General features: G+C 38.1%; 1 protein-coding gene across 1 annotated transcript in view; it reads right to left on the reverse strand.

Annotated features, from left to right (window-relative positions):
- UNC13C (unc-13 homolog C) overlaps window positions 1-23,115 on the reverse strand; it is a 665,319-nt gene that overhangs the window by 250,096 nt on the left and 392,108 nt on the right. Inside the window, exon 17 of the mRNA XM_066276244.1 lies at window positions 1,624-1,757. Coding sequence (XP_066132341.1) covers window positions 1,624-1,757 — 134 coding nt within the window. The remainder of the gene's footprint in view (window positions 1-1,623; window positions 1,758-23,115) is intronic.

Here is a 23,115-nt window from a genome sequence, read left to right on the forward strand (position 1 = left end):
TCTTTAATACAATTATAAAAAGCCAAATAAAATATTTATGTCTTTCATTAGCACTGATTACATTATTTTATAATATATCTCTTTTTCAGTCACATCCTGACTTCTGATAGTTGATAAATGCAAATAATTTATTCGATTAAAAATAAAATCCTTTCAAATAACTTAATTGGTATTTCTCAGTAGATTTTTGTTTTCATTCAATAGTCATTTATCAAATGGCCTATCTGAGCCCAAGGGTCCAATCTTGAAACAAATTATTGATTTTTCTATCTTTAGGAAATCAACTCTGTTTTAACAGAGTTCCAAAGAATAAATGAGAAAACATATATATTTCACAAAGCTACCCAGAATGAACTGAGGACATGTCTTATGATAAAAATAAAAAAAAAGTCAAGTCCCGGGCCACCAGGAAAGAATTAAAGAGCAAAGTCTCTACCGATGATCATAAGAAGACACTTGGCCATCAGGCAGAAAAGGTGAATATAAGAAAAAAAGGGAGAAAAAGTGGAAAGACAAACCTAATGATACTATCTCCACAAAAAGGAGAAATTTGGAGCAGGTGAAAATGGGTGTTTAAAAAGCAGAGAAGGATAAAAATGAGGATACTTAAATTTACTTCTTCTGTAATTGGAATTTCAATTGGATTCAGCACAAGCAGAAAGGCCCTGTCTTGACCAGTAGGGTCATAGAGAATGAGAAATAATAAAACCAGCTCTGTATAGTAAGTCAGAATACACTTCATGGTCTACTTCATGGTTTGTGTGTTTCTGCTATCCCCGCTGTCCATAGCATTTCAAGTACTACCAGTATGTCAGGGGACCCTCTCCATTAACCAGACTGCAAGTACGTGGCTGACAGAATCAGCTGTTATTTTGCTTGTATAGCCCTCAATAGTGAAATAACTCCTAAATGTGCAACATTAAAGGTTGGGTTGGATTCTGGAAATTATCTAGTAACATGTTCTCATTTTACATATGAGGAAACTGAAACCCAGGAGAATTAGATAATTTGTGCAAGGTCTCAAAGCTAGTGGCATTTTGACACTTTGATGATCTTAGACTATTCTAGAATCTGTTCTTCTGGAATGGCCATGAATTTTAATTCAATTGCCTTGTCTGCTTGCTCATAATTTGTAAGTTGTATGCATGGATGCACGGGCTTAGGTTGCTATTTGAGAAAACAGAATTGTTCTATTAACTATGACAAAATTTGTTAATTCAGGATACACAACCTTTTTGAAAGCAGTTTTTTTTTTGAACGGATCTTTATTATTAGAAAGTTACATGTTTAATACTAGTTCTTTAACTTTTGTCTTTTTGAGACAATGAGATAGTTATAAAAGGAGCCAGAGGAAAGAGAATATTTTTCTACATCAAATAAAAATAAATGTTGAAAACTATTTGTCTCCATTTTCAAAAAACCACACTCTATGGGGCTTGAACTATAATTTTACAATATCACCGAATTGATATTTTCTGATAAAAATAGAAAAATAATGCTTTCCACTATAGCTTAATTATAGAAAAAATTTGTCATTGTTATAAAAGTATAAGTCATGCTTCAAATATATATTTTTAACTTTAGTTGAATAAAATTCATTTATTTATAAAACGGTGTACTTACTGATTCAGGACAGGTGTATAGGCAGTTTTATCCTCATCAATAATAGTGACCATCAGGGTAATAAGTTGGGCCCAAAAATCCAAATTCTTGGTGGTTGGTCCCTGCTCTTCCCGAGGAATATCCTGTTTCTTACTCTGCTCACAGGTTACATTGCATGCAAAAGAAAAGGTTAAATTGTATGACTTTAGTTAGAAGTCACTGTCAAACAGAGGAATCAGTAAAACATGTTATGAAAATATTTTTAGGTCATGTGAGCCAAAGCTATTAAACTCAGATTTCCTTTCTTCTTCTTTTTATTGAATAGGACCCTAGAGAATAAAGTTACAGAGGCCAGGCTTGTATTTCTAAATGTTTTGGTTTTAGATAGAATGTTTCTCTTTCTTTGACTATCATCTCTGGAATTATTACTATAGAAATTACTCCTTTAACAGGGCTTGTCCCAATGAGGAAGGTTGAATTCTGTGTATACAAAGGCGTGTGTGTTTGTGTATGTGTATGTGTGAAGATTTTATCTTGCCTAAATATTCTGTTCAAAGTTACACTGGTAGCAAGTGGGCAGAACTTAAGGCTGCCTGTTTACAAAGTTAATATTAATACTATTAAATTCTATAATATATACATATTACATGACCCATAACTCACCCCACCTACAAATGTATATAGTTTAGTAAAAAGCTTTGCCTATTTTTCTTGTGTCTGTGTGTGTATACATGTGTGTTTAAGGCAAATTTGAATCCTTCTTGATTTACCATACTGAATGAACTCTCCATCTTTCACCTCTAGAAAGAGTGTTATCCAGGATGATCTAAATTTACATTGAGATTAAGAGAGTACAATAATAATCTTGAATGCTTCACATATAAAATTCATATTCAATGCATATAATTCTTTCAAACATACTGGTAAATTATTCTGGTTGTTTTTTTTGGTAGAACAGTCTTTTACACTTACTTTTTAAAATTAGGCAAAAATAGAGAAAGACAAGATAATTTTTACTCAGGTATACATAAAAGTTGGAAACATATGGCTTCCCCGACTATTTTTGCTAAATTATTTACAAGCTTATAGGTCCAGGATATCTGAAAACTTTAATTTGTGGCTCAGAAAATTCATGGACTCTCTGATATAAAAGGTAGGTTAGATTGTATTTGGCCCAACCAATCACCATATTTAACTATTACATTTTATCTGAAAATCAGCTACCATCTTCTGTATGCATATCTTCTAATGCTGCACAAAACATGTAACCAGATTTGGATGAGTCATCATCCAACTATTAGTCTCCCTTAAGTTAAACCGTAACCCTATGTTAATCCACTTACTATTAGAGACCTCCATACACAGACTGTAATGTATTGTCAGGGACATGTTATTTCCTAAGGTGCTTTCAAGTGCTATTGATTTACCTTTATGCTCAAAATGCAACAGATATTAGAAGCTGGAAAGCAAAATTAAAATACTAAAAAATTAATGACAGGAACAAATTACTCTGAATTGCCTGAATCAACTATAAGCAGTCTTCAAAGGATCTTAAGAACCTTGTATGTCTGATCCCTGAGAACCACTTGAAGATCCAGGGCAGGCTTCCTTTTTTAATTCATGAGGTACATCAAGGCACATCAGTGGATCTTTAACAAGAAAGAGGCAGCAACACAGGTGTACAAATATTCAGCCTTGCCTATTTTTTAAGTTACACTTTTTTGTTGTTGAATTTATTAGGGTGACATTGATTAATAAAATTATATAAATTTCAGGTATATAATTCTATACTACTTCAGCTGTATATTGTATTGTGTGTTCACTACCCCAAGTCAAGTGCCCTTCCTGAAAAAAGATGAAGGGATTAAACAAAGGGGAAAAAACCTCATAGATCTAGGGGGTGGGGAGGTAGGGAAGGTAGAAGAAGGTAAAGGGGGTTAAATGGGGATGTTATATTTACTATAAAAATGTATCTTTCTTTTGTGAACAGGACTTTATTATTGTCACAATAGTGTAATTATTTGCTCATTACATTAAATTAAGCTCAATAGATTTCCCTCTCTATGTTGTATTTTAAAATCGGAGAGCCTGGTGAGTTGTACATGAAATTAGTTCTGATAGCCACAGTAGACTATATTAGAATACTGTCATTAATCATCATGATGTGCATATAGCCAAACTATATGTCTAACTTATTTCAAGTAATATAATTAAATGAGAGGAAATGACAGTGGATGATATATTTAACATCACAATCACTTATCATTCTGCAAAGAGTGATATGAGAAGGAAGAGAGTCTAAAGTATGGAGTTAAATATGCATTAAGTCCAAAGTCCCTTACCTATCACAAATTATACTTCCATTACTCTTTTTTTTTATGGCATTAGAGGACAATAGATAGTACCATTTTTTTTTTGCATCAAATTCTGTGTCTTGCATCAGAATAAACCAAATGGAATGCTGAATCAGTAAGTTTTTACATAATAACAGCAATCTCATAAATCAGGCTTTCTCTATTTTTCTAGTGCATTTTAATAGACTGCATGTTTAAAATAATGGGTAAAATGATGCATATTTGACTATATGCCTGACTTCTTAAGAACTGAATTTTTCTAAGTAAGACTTTATTAATCTCCTAGAAGTCTACCAGGGCATTTGAGTTTAGGATGGAAAAAATTAAGATAATGGTAGTAGACATTTTAAAAAGCTAATAAGTACATTAATATGTACTGAAGTCCTTTTAAATTAATACTTATCATAACATATATTTTAATAATGTATTAACATCCTATACAAATGTAATATACAACTATAAATAATAACAACATACATAATATAATAAACATAAAACTATGACAGTATACCAATTTTAATTATGGGCATCATTATCATAGTGGTTAAAATATATTTTTAATAGACTATTGAGGAAAGAAACTTAAAAGAAAATCTGTGACAGTGTAATGAGGAGGTGACTTTTTGAAAGTGGAAAGTTGCCAGGTTCCGCTGAATAAAGCATCCAATAGTCATGGTTACAAAGGGTATTGTACAACAACAACAACAAAAAAAGCTTGTACAGATAAGCTGAGAAGATGAATACTACACCTTCATAATTTTAAATAAGAAAATATGAAGATATTTTATCAAGAAGAGATAAACATATAAAGAGATTATGTGCAAAAAAACAAAATAATTGAAATAATAGATGATATCTTTCTTCATGGTAGTAAGATTTATGTAATACATCTAAAATTGTTATAGTTTTGCATCATTCCATGTATTTGTTCAATGAGCATATATGTAATTTTGAAACTCTCCTCTAAGGAGCTGGCCAGGCAAAGTTTGTGGGGAGTTTTTTGGTAAAGAAATGCAAAGATGGATGTTTAAATGCAAAAGCACATGATATACATTCTTGGAGTATTACTAACCCTATGAGGCTACAAGCTCTTGATAAGGTGAAGTTAAATGGGGTATTTTCAGACTTCTTTGAATAATGTTAATATGCATTGTAATCCTTTAAAATGGTGCTTCTCAAACTTTAGTGTGTATCAGTATCATTGGGAAGGCTTGCTAAAATACAGATTGCTAAATTCTAATCCCAGAGTTCCTGACACAGTAGGTCTAGGGTAAAGTTTGGGAATATGCATATATAATGAGTCTCAAGTATTTCTGTTGCTGGGGTTCAGGGACTAGATTCAGAACCACTGCTTTGAGAGTTAACATTAGAATGTTAGTTTCTCAAGTGTATTTAAACTTGATAAACCCTCTACTCCCTCCTATTTTCCACAGCCTATTTTGCAAAATTTTCCACAGAATAAATGGGCCTTTGAAAATACTTTGGGGAGCCTGACCAGCCAGTGGTGCAGTGGATAGAGTGTCGGACTGGGATGCCAAGGACCCAGGTTCAAGACCCTGAGGTCGCCAGCTTGAACGTGGGCTCTTCTGGTTTGAGCAGAAGCTCACCATCTTGGACCCAAGGTCACTGGCTTAAGCAAGGGGTTACTCTGTCTGCTGAAGGCCCGTGGTCAAGGCACACATGAGAAAGCAATCAAGGAACAACTGTCACAACAAAAAACTAATGATTGATGCTTCTCATCTCTCTCCATTCCTGTCTGTCTGTCCCTATCTATCCCCCACTCTGATTCCCTCTCTGTCTCTGTAAAAAAAAAAAAAAAAAAAAAAAAAAAAAAAAAAAAGAGAGAAAAGAAAATACTTTGGGAAAACAATAGTTTGGGGAAAAAAGAGACTGATATTAAATCCTGAAGTACCTTGTGTGTCATGTTAAAGAAATCAGCATTTAAACCAAACTTGATGATGGCCATTAAATGATTTTAAACATGGAAGTATTTAATTACATTGTTTAATGACTTGACAGTAGCAGTAAGTTTAGTAAAATTAAAATTTTAAAAGAGTCCAGGAAAACAAATACAACTCATTGCCTAGTTGGTGAGAAAGAGGGATGAGAGAAGCCAAGTAGCACTATCTGGAATCAAATTAGGTAGATTGGTCTGGAGTTAAAAAGCATTTGGACTACTGACATAAACAGAAGAATTTCAGGATATAAATGGTAGCTGAAATTATGGAGTAAATAAGATTATTCACAGAGAGGAAAGAAAGTTAATGGCTATAGGCAAAACCTGGGGAGGAAATTCTAAAAAAGAGAGAGAATAAAGTTCTATTAAAGAAAGGCATTGAGCCTGACCTGTGGTGGCGCAGTGGATAAAGCGTTGGCCTGGAAATGCTGAGGTCGCCAGTTTGAAACCCTGGGCTTGCCTGGTCAAGGCACATATGGGAGTTGATGCTTCCAGCTCCTCCCTTCTCTCTCTCTGTCTCTCCTCTCTCTCTCTCTCTCTCTCCCTCTCCTCTCTAAAATGAATAAATAAATAAAAAAAAAAGAAAGAAAGGCATTGATAGGAGAATGAGGACTCTGTTGAAATGGGAGAGAATGGGATCTAGTATGTATATGGGCAGCTTAGCCTCTATCAGAAATAAAAAAACATGGTTTCTTTGGAGTCAGGTGATAGAGTCTTGCTGATAAATCTTGTTGATTATGAGAAAGAATGCTAGGAATTTCCACCCTGAGAAAAAAGGAGGAGAATGTAATAAAAGATTGAAATAGCTCCTTCAAGAAATAGGAGAGAGCCTTGAGTTGAATTCATAGTGACACTGCTAGGTAGCTTGAGCTCTGCTGAGAATAAGTCTCTGAACATATGGTGACACTGCCCTGAATCATCCTGAGTTCTCTCCAGCACTGGATTTAGATATCAAGGAAACAGTGTTGGATTTGCTACTGGAGTGCAATAAAAGTAGGAAAGGAGAAAGAGATTTGAGCATTTATCAAGAATCATTGTAGTGATGGAACAAATATTTATTTTCGTCCAGAAAGAAGAGAGATGAAAGGGAAGGTGAAAGAATGGATCTAGAGTGGGTGGGGCTTGAGAAAGGTACAAAGACAGAAGATGGTGTTTAGATATTTAGACCATGGGAGCTGGAGGCAAGAATAGAGATTAGGTGATGGGCTCTAGAGCTGGGATCTAGACCAGCTAAGGAAGCTATGGTTATCTCTGAAAATGACTTACAGAATTTATCTATGTATAAGTAGGTGACTGCTAGAATGTGCACAGGGAGATAATTTTGGTTCAAGGGATATAGGCAATGATTAAAGGTTTTGGAAACAAGTTTTTTGTTTGTTTTGGTTGATTCTTCGTTTTTAATTGTTTTTTTTTCTTTCTTTTTTGTATCTTTCCCAAGTAAGAAGCAGGGAGACAGAGAGATAGACTCCCGCATGTGCCCAACTGGGATCCAACCGGCATGCCCACCAGGGGCTGATGCTCTGCCCATCTGGGGCATTGCTCTGTTGTAACTGGAGCCATTCTAGCACCTCAGGTGGAGACCATGGAGCCATCCTCAGCACCCAGGCAAACTTTGCTCCAATGGAGCCTTGGCTGTGGGAGGGGAAGAGAGAGAGAGGGAGAAAGGAGAGGGGAAAGAATAGAGAAGCAGAGAGGCGCTTCTCCTGTGTGCCCTGGTCAGCAATCAAACCCGGGACTTCCATACACCAGGCCTATGCTCTACCACTGAGCCAATCGGCCAGTGCTTGGCAACAAGGTTTATAGATGGTAGAAATTTGGAAAATCAGGACAGTGTGGCTATAAAGATATATAAAATAAAGTAAAATAGAGGTGAACCTGAGTATTTAAAAATAACTAAGCTTAGAATATAACAACAACAACAAAAAAGGCTGGCAAGATAAATTAATATCAAACTGTTAACTAGATAGCTCTTATACATGTTTGTAACTTCCTCTGACTCTGACTTGGCTATATACCACCCCATTTTTCTTAGATAAGAAAATCTTAGCCCTGGCAGTCCACTGGTTAGAAAAATGGAAATTTTATCAGTAATTTTAGAAGCACATCAAAGTTTCAGACGCTCAGTAGATCTGAGATCCTTGTGAAGAGTGATGTGGACAGTTTATCAGCTAGGAGAAGGAAGGACATTTATACTGCCCTACACCTAGACAGAATCAGACAGGATTTCTCTGAGTACCCTTCCTGTAGCCTAGGGTAACCAACTTGAACTTTCTTGACATTAGTGGAGTCACCCTTCTTGCTCCTCCATCCCGGATACCACTGCCTTCCTGTAACAGTCTAATAATACTTCCACCACCTGCAAAACAGCAACAGAGGCATCTTTTCAATTCATTTCATATTCAATCTTCACAAAAAAATCGCCAGCCTTGAAGACTGAATATACAAAAGAACAATGACCAGACCACATATGACAGAAATCTGACCTACAGTCTCTGTAGCAACCAGTCAGGGAAGCCAAAACACAGCCCCTGCAGCCATTGGCTGGGAATGGTCAGAAATTTTTAATGGCCACCAGTTTCCTCATATTTTGCTCTCACTTCCAACCTGATATCAACCAGAGAAAGCCAAATATACAAACCAACCAAACAGAATGCCCTTCTCAATAGCTGACTCCCAGTTTCCCCATGTAAACAAGCTCCAATGATATTAGACCTGATCCCTTCCCAGCTCTTCACTATAAAGCCTTCCCAACTCCCTGCCTGCTTTGGAGTCTCTGCCAAATAAAAGTGATGTTGGCTGCCTTCCTTGTTATACCAAGATCTGAATAAATAGAATCTGGTTTTTGTTTGTTTGTTTTTTTCATTTGGGTGGTCTTCATTCATTTCCAAATATGAATGCCAAATATTAAAACCTTCGTTTCAAAGATAAAGAAACTGAGGGTTGCCTGACCTGTGGTGGCGCAGTGGGATAAAGCGTTGACCTGGAACACTGAGGTTGCCGGTTCGAAACCTTGGGCTTGCCCGGTCAAGGCACATATGGGAGTTGATGCTTCCTGCTCCTCCCTCCCCTTCTCTCTCTCTCTCTCTCCTCTCTCTCTAAAAATTAATAAATAAAATATCAAAAAAAAAAAAAAAAAAAAAAAGAAACTGAGGGTTACCTTAATTCCCAGCCATCTTCTTAACTGAAAAAAAAAAGCATGAAGAACACACTTAAAAAACTTTTTCTTTCTATCAACTCTAGCAATCTCCTTGAAGCCCTACAGTTTCTGCCTACCATCACTCAACCCTAAATCAATGTCACATGTTTATCCCCCAGCAACAGATAATCAAAATAACTATATTTCCTAGTGTCCTTCACAGTTAGTTGTGAGAATAGGACTGAGTTCCAGCCAGGAGAATATGAGAAGTGCTGTAGCCTATGCATCTACCATGTACAATACTCCATGTTTTTTTTCCTTCCTCCACTTTGCTACACAAAAGCACAGCCACTTCAGTACCATGTTTAAGAGGTAGAATCACAAAGTAGAAGAAACCCATTTCTCTTAAATCACTGCTTGAAGGAGTAAACAGTTTCTTGTGGATGATCATGCCATATTCTTAAAGCTCACCCAGAGGCAGATTGAGGTTGGTTGAGGCCCCAGGCGCAGAAGAAAATATTGAGCCCTTTGTCATTAGAAAAAAGTGTAAAGCTGGAGTTGTGGGGCCCTTCTGAAGTCGGGGCCCAGGGTTTGCTCATCGTGCACCCGGTGTGCCTGCTGTTAAATCCACCTCTGAGCTCACCTGATTTCAATGTATCTATGGTTAGTAATTCCATGAATGTTGCCACAGTCCCCCATTAAGCACCCTCTGCAAGCTATCTCTATTTTGCTGCCTGGGGCTTTTTATAAAGCCAGAAAAAGCCATTCATCCTGTCACATACCAGTTGTGGCCCAGAGCAGGAAGGAATCTCCAGCTCAGCCTCCCTGTATTAGTTTCCTAGACCTATTGTAATAAGTTACTATAGACTTGGTGGTTTAACACATCAGAAATGTATTCTCAGAGTTCTGGAGCTGAGAAGTCAAGAAATCAAAGTGTTGCTGGGTTCAGTTTTTCTGGAAACTCTGAGGGAGAATTTCTTCCATGCCTCTTTCCAGCATCCAATGACTGGGGGTAACCCTTGATGTCCTTCGGTTGTGGATGCATAACTCCAACCTCTGCTTCTGTAATCACATGGTCTTCTTCTCTGTATGTGTCTTCTTTTCTGTCTCTTAGTCTATCATTGGATCCAGAGCCTACTCTCATCTCTAGATACTTACCTTGATCATATCTGTAAAGGTCTTCATTCAACATAAAGTCACCTTCTGAGGTTCCAGGTGGTCTATGTCTTTTAGAAAGGTACCTGCTACATTCCCCATCCTCCACTGGGACCTTTCAAAGGTATATTACATGTGATTTCCCAGCAGGTTCCCAAAGGAACAGAGCCTCAGTTGACCAGAGAGCTAACCAGCTCATTACAGCACCCTTTATTACTTTTTTGTCTTTCTTATCTCCTTTTTTCTATATTTTCAACTCTCTTCCTCAGGATCATGTCTCGGATAAACTACCTATAAATTCCTCTTTTAGGCTCTGTTTCCAGAGATCCCAAACGATGACAGGAAGAGCCACTTAAATATATAGCAGGAACATTCATTTGTACAAATTTTACATGAGTGTGAGTAAAACTGATTACTAATTGAGTTGTTTGTTTTAGAAGCTGGTTCGATCTGTAATAATACATATTTACTGTTCTTTATACAATTTAAACTTGCCATAGGCTTTTCTGTCTATGCTTTAGGTGTCATCCACGTTTTCTTTTTGATTCTGTTATTGTTATTTTCTCAAAATCCTTTCTGTTCTCAAAAGAATCTTGAAACACTGTGAATGACCCTTACATTTTCCCTTCTTAGACACTATAAGATATTCTAGAAATGTGATTTTAGATAGTTTCCTTGAGATTGACATCAATAATTTCTTTCCAATACTTCAGTACCCACAAATACAGTCATCCACTGAATACAAACATAATGTCTTTGAAAGAAAGCAGATACTACCGGATACTACACGATAGCAATTTGAAGTATACTCAGTGTCTGTTTTCAGTGGATTAATAATTACCTTATAAAGAGAAATAACAAAGTTTCTTTCTCAAAATAGAAAAGACCCAAGGAAATGAAAAAGTTTGATGGAAGAAATAAAATGCTGTGATTTTTAGAAAGAAAATGCTGCTGCTTAAGTGAGTGTATTTGTTTTCTATTGCTTTGTAATGAATCACAATTTTAACAGCTTTAATCAACACACATTTGTTGTCTCACAGTTTCCATGAGTCAGGAGTCTAGTCATGAATGACTGGGTCATCTACTTAGTGGACCATGGGGCCTCAATCAGGTGTTGATCAGGGCTGGGCTCTCATCTGAGGCTCAGGGTCCTCATGCAAGCTCAAGCGGTTGTCGGAAGAACTAATTTCCTTGTATTTGTATAACTCATAGAAGCTTAATTTTCAAGGCCAGCACAACAATCTCCTTGACCTCAGAAATGCCCAAGCCTCCTTTTAAAGTACTCAGTTGATTAGGTCAGGCCTACCTAGTATCATCTCTCTTTTCATTAATTCAAAGTCAAACTGATTAGGGACCGTAATTGCATCTGTGAAACCCCTTTGTCTTTAATATATAACAATCTGTGAGAAGGTTTAGGTTTGGTTTTAGATTGATAGTATTTGCCATAGTCTATCAGCTAGAAGCAAGTCAGAGGTTTTACCCTCACTTAAGGGAAAAGCATTATACTAGAGCATGGCTCATTGAGAGTTATCTCAGAATTCTGCTAACCACTGCAGGGTGAAAGTTATTTTAATACTTTATTCAGGAGAGAAATAATCAAGCTTGTCTTCTGAAAGTAGAATAGATCATCTAAACCTCTCAGTTGGCACAATTTTGACATTGAATGAAAGGTTGTCATAAAATATACAATCACTGTGGTAAACAGTGTGGCATTTTATAGTGAAGTCAATTATGCACATATTTTAACTCTTCGTAATTCTACTTATAGGCATATGTCCTGGAGAAACTCTTAGATTTATTCACTAGACAAATAGAGAAATGTTTAGAGAAACACTGTTTACAAGAGCTACCCAGCCCCAAACTGAAACAACCCAACTCTTTACCATCTGTTGAGTATACAACTAAATCATAATTTATTTATATAATGGAATTTCCATAGAATACTGAAAACAGATGGCCAACTGTGCAGTAGATACAGTGCTGGTTTGGTCAGATTCCCTCTTCAGGATCTAGCACCAGTTCCCTTGCTGCTGTTAATATTGGATGCAGAAGGCTGGTAGTGGTGCTATTCACTGGGAATTTGCCTTTGAGTCAAGTACCTGACTCACCCAATATTACTCCTTCTTTTAGGAAGCAGCTCCCGTGACCAACTTATTCTGTGATACTAAAGCTCAGCTGCTTTGCTTCATGGGGGAAAGCTTTGAAGGACCATCCCAGCCAGAGTTTTCCATTGGATTGACTGAGGTCTCAGCTATAACCATATAGTAAGTCAGCTTCTCTCTCTGCCTGATTCTGCTTTTCCACTTCCTTACTTCTCTAGATCTGTGCTGGCTAATGCAAGTAGCCTACTAGCTACATGTGAATATTTTAATTTAGACATAAATTAACTTAAGTGCTCAATACTTATATGTGGCTAGTGGCTATGACTACTATAGTAAGCATTATAGATGTAGAATGCTTTCACCATTCCATAAAGTTCTATCGGAGAGCACTGCTCTAGGGTACTCAGGTGAATCTTCTCTATGCAATTCACTTCAGAATCTGTTTTCAGGGAGCCATGCTGAAACAAACCATTAACTGCAATGCATATGATCCTCAAACACGTGATGCTGAGGAAAAAGAGCATGACACAGAAAAATATATTTAGTATGACTCCATTTATATCAATTGAAAAGCAAGTAAAATTAGATAGTAACTAATTTATAGAAATATATGTCTACAATGAAAATAAAAGTGATCATCAACACAAGCTTCATGAAACTGGTTATTTCTGGGGAAGCAGACACTATCAGGGAAACCTCTTTCTAGAATCTAGGTTACAGTTACGTAGGTGTTCATCTTATTATCACTTTTTAAAAAACATAAATGTTTACTATTTTTTAATTGAGGACATTTTTCAAAATAAAAATAATTTAAAAAATATTTTGGGATCTTGAGGAAAAGAAGGAAATTGATTATTTTTGCATGATTAGTAGAGAACAGAAATAAATAAGATAGAACCCACATTAATATTATCAACATTATTAAGGAGTCTTTTACTTTAAACAAAGCTTTAGTTAATCCATAGACAAATCCTTAGAATTAAAAAATCACACATGGCAATAAGGTTAAAGACATTAAATACTAGAATTGTAAAAGCTGTAATTTAATTACATCACATTAAAATTTATATAAAGTGCCTTCTCCACAGTACACTAGGGTACTAAGAATTGCTGATAAGCCTCAGACCAGCCAAAAACACTTTTAAATTAGTTGGGTATGTCATTTAACTTGGGAACTTAATAGGGTACTATGTAAATGGCAGGAATGGGACATGGAGTAGTGCATGTGTTAAGTGGACCTAAGAGTATCTATTCTATCCATTTCTTTCAAATGCTTGACAATCATTCCAACTAAGAAAAATAATGATTAAAAAAATTTTACATTTTAAATGAAGACTAATATTTTAATTTCTAAGCTTATGTCAGGTAGTTGTTTTTTTTTTCCCCCCAAATTTTAGATTTCTTATACCTATGAGAAATTTAAGTGCTTATACCTTGTCCAGATACTAAGGTGGGAGATCCTCACTGTAGGCCAAAAGCCAGAAAGCTGTAAAACTGTCTTAGTGTATCTGGCTTAGTATCTGAAATTTATAAATTAAAAAATGACAAGATGTCAGCTTAGAAATCAGAATGATCATCTAGAAAACACCAAATTCCTGCTTTGTCAAATGTGGGCTGAATGTTGAGATGCAATCAGGGGAAGTTTGCAGAGATTAGCACTGAGGTACCTACAGATGTCATGATGCCCTTTCATGGTCAGGTTGTTTCAAGGCAGGGAGCTTAAGAGTTGAAAGGAGGCTTAAATATTTCAAGTCCCATTTTTCTCTAGGCTTAATGATAAGTAAGCAAACTTTATCTGTATGCCTAAATGTCTATATTTCATTATAAGAAATTTATTTATTTTATGTAGTGAACTAAATCCCTTGAGAGTCATTAAGGTTCCAAGATTTATGTCAGTCTTAGAAAATATAGACAGTCACTAGGGCCTTACTTTTCTAAAACTGAATTTTTCTCATGTTTAACAGCTATGCTAAATATGATCTGGAAACAGATTGTATCAGTTCACCTCTGTTACTTACTGAATAGGTGCAGCAAGCCACTATATATTTTCTTTGTTTTGCTTTGTTTTGTTATTTTAATCTAGGTAGAGAGAGACAGATCTGGTTAATGTGGCACTAAGCAAATAGTAAGTGTTACAGAAAGGCCAACTGTTAACTCCATAGTAGTGGCTACGTCACTGATAATACGTCAGTGGTAATGGCACAGAAAATTCAACAACTGATAGTAGGCACAACCAATAAGCTCATAAGAAACCAATTTTGCCTGGTATTTCTGATCACCCCTCAAAACACAAGGATATAAAATAGCCAACACTAATTGAGACTCTAACACCAACATTCCAATACAGCCAACTCTCATTTGTCTTAAAAATGGTAGGAAGTAGCCCTGGCTGGTTGGCTCAGTGGTAGAGCTTTGGCCCAGCGTGTGGATATCACAGATTTGACTCCTGGTCAGGGCACACAGGAGAAGTGATAATCTGTTTCTCCACCCCTCCTACTCCCTTTCTGTCTCTCTCTCTCTCTCTCTCTCTCCCTCCCTCCCTCCTTGCAGCCATGGCTCAATTGGTTCAAGTGAGTTGGTCTCTGGTGCTGAGGATGGCTACCTGGCCTCCCACCTCAGGTGCTAAAAAAATATAAAAGCTCGATTGCTGAGCAACAGAGCAAGGACCCAGATGGGTAGAGCATCGCCCCTTAGTGGGCTTGCCAGGTGGATCCTGTTGAGGGCACATGCGGGAGTCTCTCTGCTACCCCTCCTCTCACTAAAAAAACAAACAAACAAGCAAACAAAAAAAAAAACAAGTGGAAATGGTAAGATGTGTAACTGGTGGAGCACAGACAGGTTCTCATCTCCTTTTATTCTCTTTATCTCTTCTTTTAGGCATATGAATTAACTAATCTGAGTGCCACCTGTCATCATTGTTTACCTACCCACTAGTAAAAAAATAAACCAGTAAAACTGTCACAAACAACAACAAAAAGGATCTTTCCAAGGAGATAACTCACCTGCAAATACCAAAAGGAGGCTGTGCTTTCTTCATACTCGATCTTAAATTTTACTGATGATAGCACCCATCTGGAATCTCCTTCTGGATTTATCATTCATTGGGTAAACATAAAATTTGTGGTGCATTTAAAAAATTGTATGGCACTTATTAATGCCTGAATCATTACTTAGGAGTTTAGTATTGCATAGGGAACAGTGAACTAAAAAGTCAATTACCAATTTAGTTGTAAACTGGCTGTTATTGTGGATTGCAATTAGCAAAAAAAGAAAGAAAAGGACTTCAGCAAAGGCAATATTTTGTTGAGGGAGAAAGAACTCCAAATTTACCGTATACTAAAAAATGGCAGTCCAAACTTACCAACATTAAAATAAAAAGGTAATATTTTACCATTCAACTGGTAAGCATTTAAAATTCAACTTTTCTGTGGCTAACAATCTTTTTATACACAAAAATCTAGTTCTGTAATATACTTGAGTATCTGAAAATCCAAAGATGCTCAATTTTATCTGTTGTGGTAACTAGGTAAAATTTATTATTATTTTTTTCATTTGTAGTGCTGAGAGGTTCTTATAAATGTATATCTGAACAAATCATTCTTTCATAGAAGAGGTAACTCTAATGGTTCTTTATTAATAAAATATAGTGAAATGAACCTGCAGTTGTTTAACATAATAATGGTATACTGATTTATTTATTCTCTAGATTTTATGAAGTAGACCCCTTAGCCTTCATAATAATCAAAAGGATAATACTAAAAGCAGTGTCTAATCTGTTTCAGTTACTAAAACAAGAGCTTTGCAGTGCATCATAGACACTTACCACAATTGCTTATTTAATTATTGACCTAGATCTATTATGTGTAACAAAAAGCAAATCTCCCTAGGCATATAGAAGGCACTCACTAAGTAGTTAGAAAGAAAATCGACATGAATTAGATGTTACATCGCCATATTGTGGGGCAGGGAGAGCAACTGAAGGTTAGAAAAGATAAATACTGGCTGATTATGTCATGATGCATATTAAGTGTTTAAACCTAATTTTGTCGAAGTAAAAATAAAACCAACAAGAGTCACTTTAGAGAGGAGATATCATTAATTTAATTATAGAAAGAAGGTCTGATATTTAAGAAACTACCACAAAAGGGGGTGGGGCAATAGGGTAAGAGAAAACATGTCTTGATTCCCACAGTAGCAACAAGGCCATTTCTTAGACCTGTGAACAATCCATACTGTAGGTGCCATTGTTCTGGAATGTAATGTAACAGTGCCCCAGTGTGATCTGTGGCTTATGAGGGCTCCAACAAATAAGGTCAAGTGTTATGGTGAGAAACTCCTGTTAATAGTCACTGAAATGCAGGGTTGGAACTAAGTTAAGGCAACTGAGATGCCATGTGTTTAAAATGTAAGGGGCAAACCTACACTTGCACGAATCAGGGAGCCTTATCCTAGTGGATCCTGGTCCTCACCCAGCTATAGCACAGCGTGAATTGTAACAGTTGCTTTGAGTTCCAGAGCTGTGTCTCCCTTCCTTCCTTCCTTCCTTCCTTCCTTCCTTCCTTCCTTCCTTCCTTCCTTCCTTCCTTCCTTCCTTTCCTTTCCTTTCCTTTCCTTTCCTTTCCTTTCCTTTCATTAAGTGAGAGGTGGGTGGAGGGGCATAAAGACAGACTTCCACATGTGCCCCTACCAGGTTCCACATCTGGGGCTGATGCTCTGCCCATCAGGAGTCATTGCTCCAATGCTGGGCAACCAGCTATTTTAGCACCTGAGGCGAGGCCATAGAGCCATATTCAGCACCAGGGGCCAACTTGCTCAAACCATTTGAGTCATGACTGTAGAAGGCTGTGAGAAGAAGAGAGAGAGAAAGAGAAAGAGAGAGAGAGAGAGAGAGAAGAGGGGGGAGGAGTAGAGAAGCAGATGGTTGCTTCTCCTGTGTGCCCAAGCTGGGAACTGAACCTGGGAATGCCATATGTCGGGCTGAAGCTCTACTGCTGAGCCAAGTGGCCAGGATCCAGAGCTGTGTTTTCTAACATGGCAACTACCAGCCAAATGTGGTTGGTTGAATTTGAATAAAATTTGGTTCCTCAATTGTTCTAGACACAAAAGCTATAATTTGTTAATCATTTACATGTACATTCTAGAAACAAATATTTACTTTGATTTGATTGACTTTATCACTATCTGTTGAGCTGATATCATGTGCAAGGCACTGTGTATAGGCAAGGGAGGAGGAAGAAAGTGATTCTCAGATATTAAGGGCCCTCAGTCTTTCCTCTGAAGGGCTTGTGGTATAAGAGGTGAACTAAAACTTGCAAAAAATGAAAACAGGAAGTGGAACAGGTTTCCAAATAGGAGTTTAGAGTGGAGAGAAATTATCTACTGTTAGATCTGTCAGGAATTCTTTATTAAAAGGTGGTATTTAGTCTGACCTGTGAAGGCACAGTGGATAGAGTGTCGAGCTTGAATGATGAGGTCTCTGGTTTGAAACCCTAAGCTTGCCCAGTCAAGGCATATGAAAAGCAACTACTATGATTTGATGTGTCCTGCTCTCACCCCGCCTCTCTCTCTAATAAATCAATAACTGAAATCTTCTTTTTAAAGGTGGTATTTAAATTGAGCCTTTAGGGATAAGGAAGGTTGAGGAATATAAACATAGTACCAGGAGAGCTATATATAAAAAAAGCAAGGCAAGAGGAAAATGTGAGCCATATATGGGAGGAACTCTTTGGTTTGCTTGGAATATAAAATATGTGGGAGTTGGCATACTTTCTGCTTTATTGATACTTTGTCAAATAACTTCTAAGAAAAAGTTATACTATAAGTAGATTTTAATATAAATAGATTTAACTTAATAAATTTCATGTCATTAACAGCTGATCTCACACATAATTAGTTGCATGAATTGTAAGTTCACTTTCAGCTTGTGAGGTTTGATGACATTGGGAAGATAGTCGTGTTAAGACCCAATTGTTCCTCATAAAAATGAGACTAAGAGACATGGACAAGAGTGTGGTGGTTACCAAGGGTGGGGGGGAGGGAGGACATGGGAGGGAGGGAGGGAGAGAGTTAGGGGGAGGGGGAGGGGCACAGAGAACTAGATAGAGGGTGACGGAGGATAATCTGACTTTGGGCGAGGGGTTTGCAAAATAATTTGATGACAAAATAACCTAGACATGTTTTCTTTGAATATATGTACCCTGATTTATTAATGTCATCTCATTACCATTAATAAAAATTTATTAAAAAAAAAAAAAAGAAAAAAAAAAAAGACCCAATTGTTCCTGATCTAACTGGGTTTTGGGGAAAGGTTCTGATTTGTTTTATGGGGACATTAGTACCTTGTAGTCCTTAAATGACTGGATGTGTTATATGCATATAGTCAAGGACTGTACAAATATGCTTTAGAACATGTATGGATTTTCGGTAAAGTATCTGTGAAAGCTCAGGCTCCTTTGCCACAATGAAACGCCATCTGTTTTCAAGATGACGTTTAATAAAAATATCACTGGACTATTTTTTATTTTTATCAATGTCAGACCTGCTTCTTCTAGCAAGCTGGATTTACAATTGCTGCCGGTATCCTGGGTCAAACAGTTAATTATTTTCAAACAATTAACAGATGATAATTATAATGCTAGTACATAAACCTCATAGAATCAAGATATCATTAAAAAAAAAAAAAAACTACAGTTACCAGTATGAACATGTCTGTGTCTGAGTGTATATTAATAAAATACAATAAAATGTTTTTAAACAAAAATGCTTTTTTATCCCACGGATCTGACATTGGTCTGGAAAAATGAATCTCAGACAAAATGCAAAGCAGGATTAGAATCCACACTGGTAAAGCTGTAAGAGAAATCTGGCAGGACTAAATATAAGTACTCTAAGCTGCTGGCTTTTTTATTCCATTTTTGCCATGTTCCAAAATAAAATCTGTTGTGCAGCAGGTAGGCGATGCATCAACAAAATTATATGTAGATGAAACATCAGTAATTAATTCTGTATAATAGAATACTCACGACAAAAATATTTTTTAAATAAAAATAAGGTAAAAAAATAAAATAATGTCTTTGTATCTGAGGGAGAGAAGCTTGATTTTCCATGGGAGTCATTAATAAAAATAGAAAATAAATGAACATGCATAGGCATTGTCCCAAAATATTTTTCTTCTATGGAACAACTAAAGAAGTTCTCCTAAAACACTTTTCCTTAAAGTGCTGCAATGGTCAGAAATGTTAAAATAATTCTAAATATCTTTAAAAGGTGAGATTGAAACTGATGTATTGTATATATTTTTTTTCCTTCTAAAAGCCTGTGATATTTTTACAAGTGGATAAGATAGGTAGTTCAAGTACTAAACCTCCCGGGAGACACAGAGTAACTGAAGAAGTTCTAAAGAATGTTTCTACGATGTTCCCAAAGATGGGGCTGCTTCTGGGGGTCAGGTGTTGGGAGGGCACAGCACAAGTGGGGCGTCTATGAAATCTGTCACATGAACACTGACCAAAAAGAATGACTCCTCTTATAAACCTTCCGTCTCCCAGGACATAAAGCTGACATATGTAAAAAATGCAAATCATTGGCCCTGGCCAGATGGCTCAGGCATAGAGCGTTGGCCCGGCCTATGGAAGTACTGGCTTTGATTCCCGGCCAGGGCACACAGGAGAAGTGCCCATCTGCTTATCTACCCTTCCCCTTTTTCTTCCTCTCTGTTGCTTCTCTTCCCCTTCCACAGCCAAGGCTCCATTGGAGCAAAGTTGGCCCAAGTACTGAGGATGGCTCCATGGCCTTCACCTCAGGAACTGGAATGGCTCCTGTTGCAAAGAAGCAATGGCCCAGATGGGCAGAGCATCGTCCCCTAGTGGGAGTGGCCTGTGGATCTCAGTCGGGCGCATGTGGGAGTCTGTCTCTCTTCCTCCCTGCTTCTAGCTTCAACAAATAAAAAAAAAAGAAAGAAAAAGTAAATCAGTTGGACTCTATGCTATCCTAAATTCCTAAACAATACAAAGGATATTTTGCAAATATAAGAAATAAATTTGAGCAAATAAAAAGAAAGACTGCTTTAGTACACAGCCTATGGGCAGTAATAAGAGACCAGAACTTCCTCAAGGAACTATGAAGATGATGGGAAACTGGAGCGGATGTGGTGAGTTTAGGCTCTTAAGGGGCCATAGTGGGAGATGTAGAGGAAACAATCCAGTGGCATCATTGCATCCAGTGAAATCAAGAACAGAGCGGAGACAGGAAAGCACTGAGAGGACCATTAAAACAGCCCAGGGTTTGTGCTGGTTCTGCAGCTCTGCACATCTGACAGGGACTAGTTTAACTCTCCAGAGGGGCTTTCCTCTGATGAGCAAGAGGAAAGAGCTGTCAAAATTAGAATTACTGTGGAGCTGCACTATTCAGTGGCTAAGTTCTTTGAATTCAATGAGAACTATTGTTTCAGACACCATGCTAGAGTCAGCATCAAATATGGAAATTCAGTAGTCTGCCTAATGGTTGTGACCCAGTGGATTGTTCTTATGTCCAGCCAAAAGTCCTTCTAGAATACTACAATTAGACTCACTCATGGTTTTCTAGTTCACACACTAATATCAGTGAGACTCCATCACTAGGTAAGTGTGTTACCAGCACTTTCTAGACAAATTCTATTGAATAGGCCCATTAAATCATTGATGGAACACAGTAAATACAATCGGTGCCATATTACACACTAGTGCTCTGAGGTGAGTTAGATGATACCTCTCTCTTTTCATAAAGGTTTTAGACTTCTTCTTGATAGTCATACAAGTTTGTTCTCATAAAAAAGGACTAAACTGAATTCTTCCTGTCCCTCACTAAAAGTACCAACTGTCATCAGCTCAAATGACAAAAGTTTCTGCCACTCAAAAGGCAAGAGGAATTAAATTTAAATATGAACAAAGTGGCATTAATTCCCAGTAGGCTCTCTACCCTTAAGAAAAATAAACATTGAATTGGGATCTGTAAACAATCCACCCCTATGCTCACTTTACTACCCACAATCTATACCACTGGCATCTCTGTGCAAGGAAATTAGAACATTACACAAATTACAACAGCAAAAATCATACAGTTTCAACAATCACAAAGGTACATTTTACCAGTCTCTCAGCACTTAGCCCAAAGCGCAAAATGTCCTCGGCCTTGTTTCTAGCCATGGGAAAAGCTTCCCGGGGCAGGGGAGTGCTTCCAGCAAAGCCACCCCCCACCCCCATCAGGGTAATTCACATTGTCCAAAATCTGTAATCCGTAAGTTCATCCAACAAAGGAGTCAATGCCCACTCCGGTCGTAGTCCAGGAAATCAATCCACGCACGTGGGTCATCAGCCACCCCCTTCATTCCTGCCATCCTGGCCCAAAGAGGGCCACATGGCAATGGCAGTCAGCATTTCTATCTTGGCTCTGGAGAGCATGATAACGTCCATCCTATGTCCCCAAAATCGCAGACCCACCAGGAGCATAGTAAGCACTCCTTGCTTCTGGGCTCTCACCTTCTGGAGACTGCGGATCACAACTCCAGTCCAATTCTCCTCATCCTCCAAAAAGGAACTGAAAACACCAGCTCCCACTGCCGGGCTCGAACCCCGGGCCGCTGCCGCCTTCTGCTCCACAGACCTTGCAGCTCCAGCCCTGGCCTCAGCTTCAGCCTCAGCCCCAGCCTCCTGCCGCTGCTGGCTCTCCACAACATCCAGGGCAATCTGCAACTCACGAACCTCTGAATCCTTCTCCAGCGTTTGCTCCATTTCCAGGCGAATCTCGAACACCTGGTTGGTCTCCTCCTCCAGCATTTCCTCCAGCTCCAGGGTCAGCATCGGTTTCTCCTGCGTTTGCTCCAGCTCCTTCCACTGCTCGGTTTGCAGGTCCCAAGCAGCCTCTTCCACAAAGCTCTCAGTTTCCTCACACATGGCTGTAAAAGTCAGCCAGCCTACAATCCCCAAAAGGACAGCCATGGGGAACCATAACAGCAGCCAGTCCTCTACTCCACCACTCAAAGTCTCCTTGCCGATCTGTATCGAATCCTGCCAACTACGCCAAATGTAAAGCCAGGAGGCACAGCCAGAGCCACTATCACAGCAGCCACCTGGCCCATGCAGGTTCGCATTGGATTCGGACAGTCGGTAAAGAAACAATGGAGCCACAAACTGGTGGGCCATAGTCTTTAATCCTAGCTTGCACCTGGCGGGCAAGTAAAACATACACTGGGCTCCAAAACCCAATCACATTCAGTGCTCACAAAGCTACTGATTTATCCGAGTTTCCTAGAATCAAAGGTTTCTAGCTCACCAGCCTTATTCTCCTCAGTTCCCCATCTCCTTCCTTATCCCAAATACAAACTCTACACAAACTGGCTTCTCACTCAACACTCCGCCATCTTGGCTGCTTCTCCTGGCCTCCTCCACGTGGCCTCCTTCTCTGCTCTCCTCTGCTCTCTCTTCTAATGATAATCTCAGGAACCAAGCGCCAAGTCCCATTCTGCCCCCATTTTATAGTGTAGCTTCACAACCTTTAATCCAATATACAAAATAGGGAAGTCTCTAATACAAAGTCACTTCTCTGAGGCATGATTGGATTGTACCACCCCACATCAAAACGGGTGGGAGAGGCTTAATCCCAAAACCAAGCCCCAGGCTACAATGATCCTACCTGCCCCCAACACACATTAATATCACCTGGGCAACGGCATCTTTAACAAAATGAGCATAATACATTTTATCTGCCCAACAGGATCCCTGCTCTAATACCAAGAAAGCCAGCCTTTCCTGGAAGCTGATGCCCTTCCACTAT

Source organism: Saccopteryx bilineata, chromosome 4 (genome assembly GCF_036850765.1).
Source record: "Saccopteryx bilineata isolate mSacBil1 chromosome 4, mSacBil1_pri_phased_curated, whole genome shotgun sequence".
In the NCBI taxonomy this organism is placed as follows: Eukaryota; Metazoa; Chordata; class Mammalia; order Chiroptera; family Emballonuridae; genus Saccopteryx; species Saccopteryx bilineata.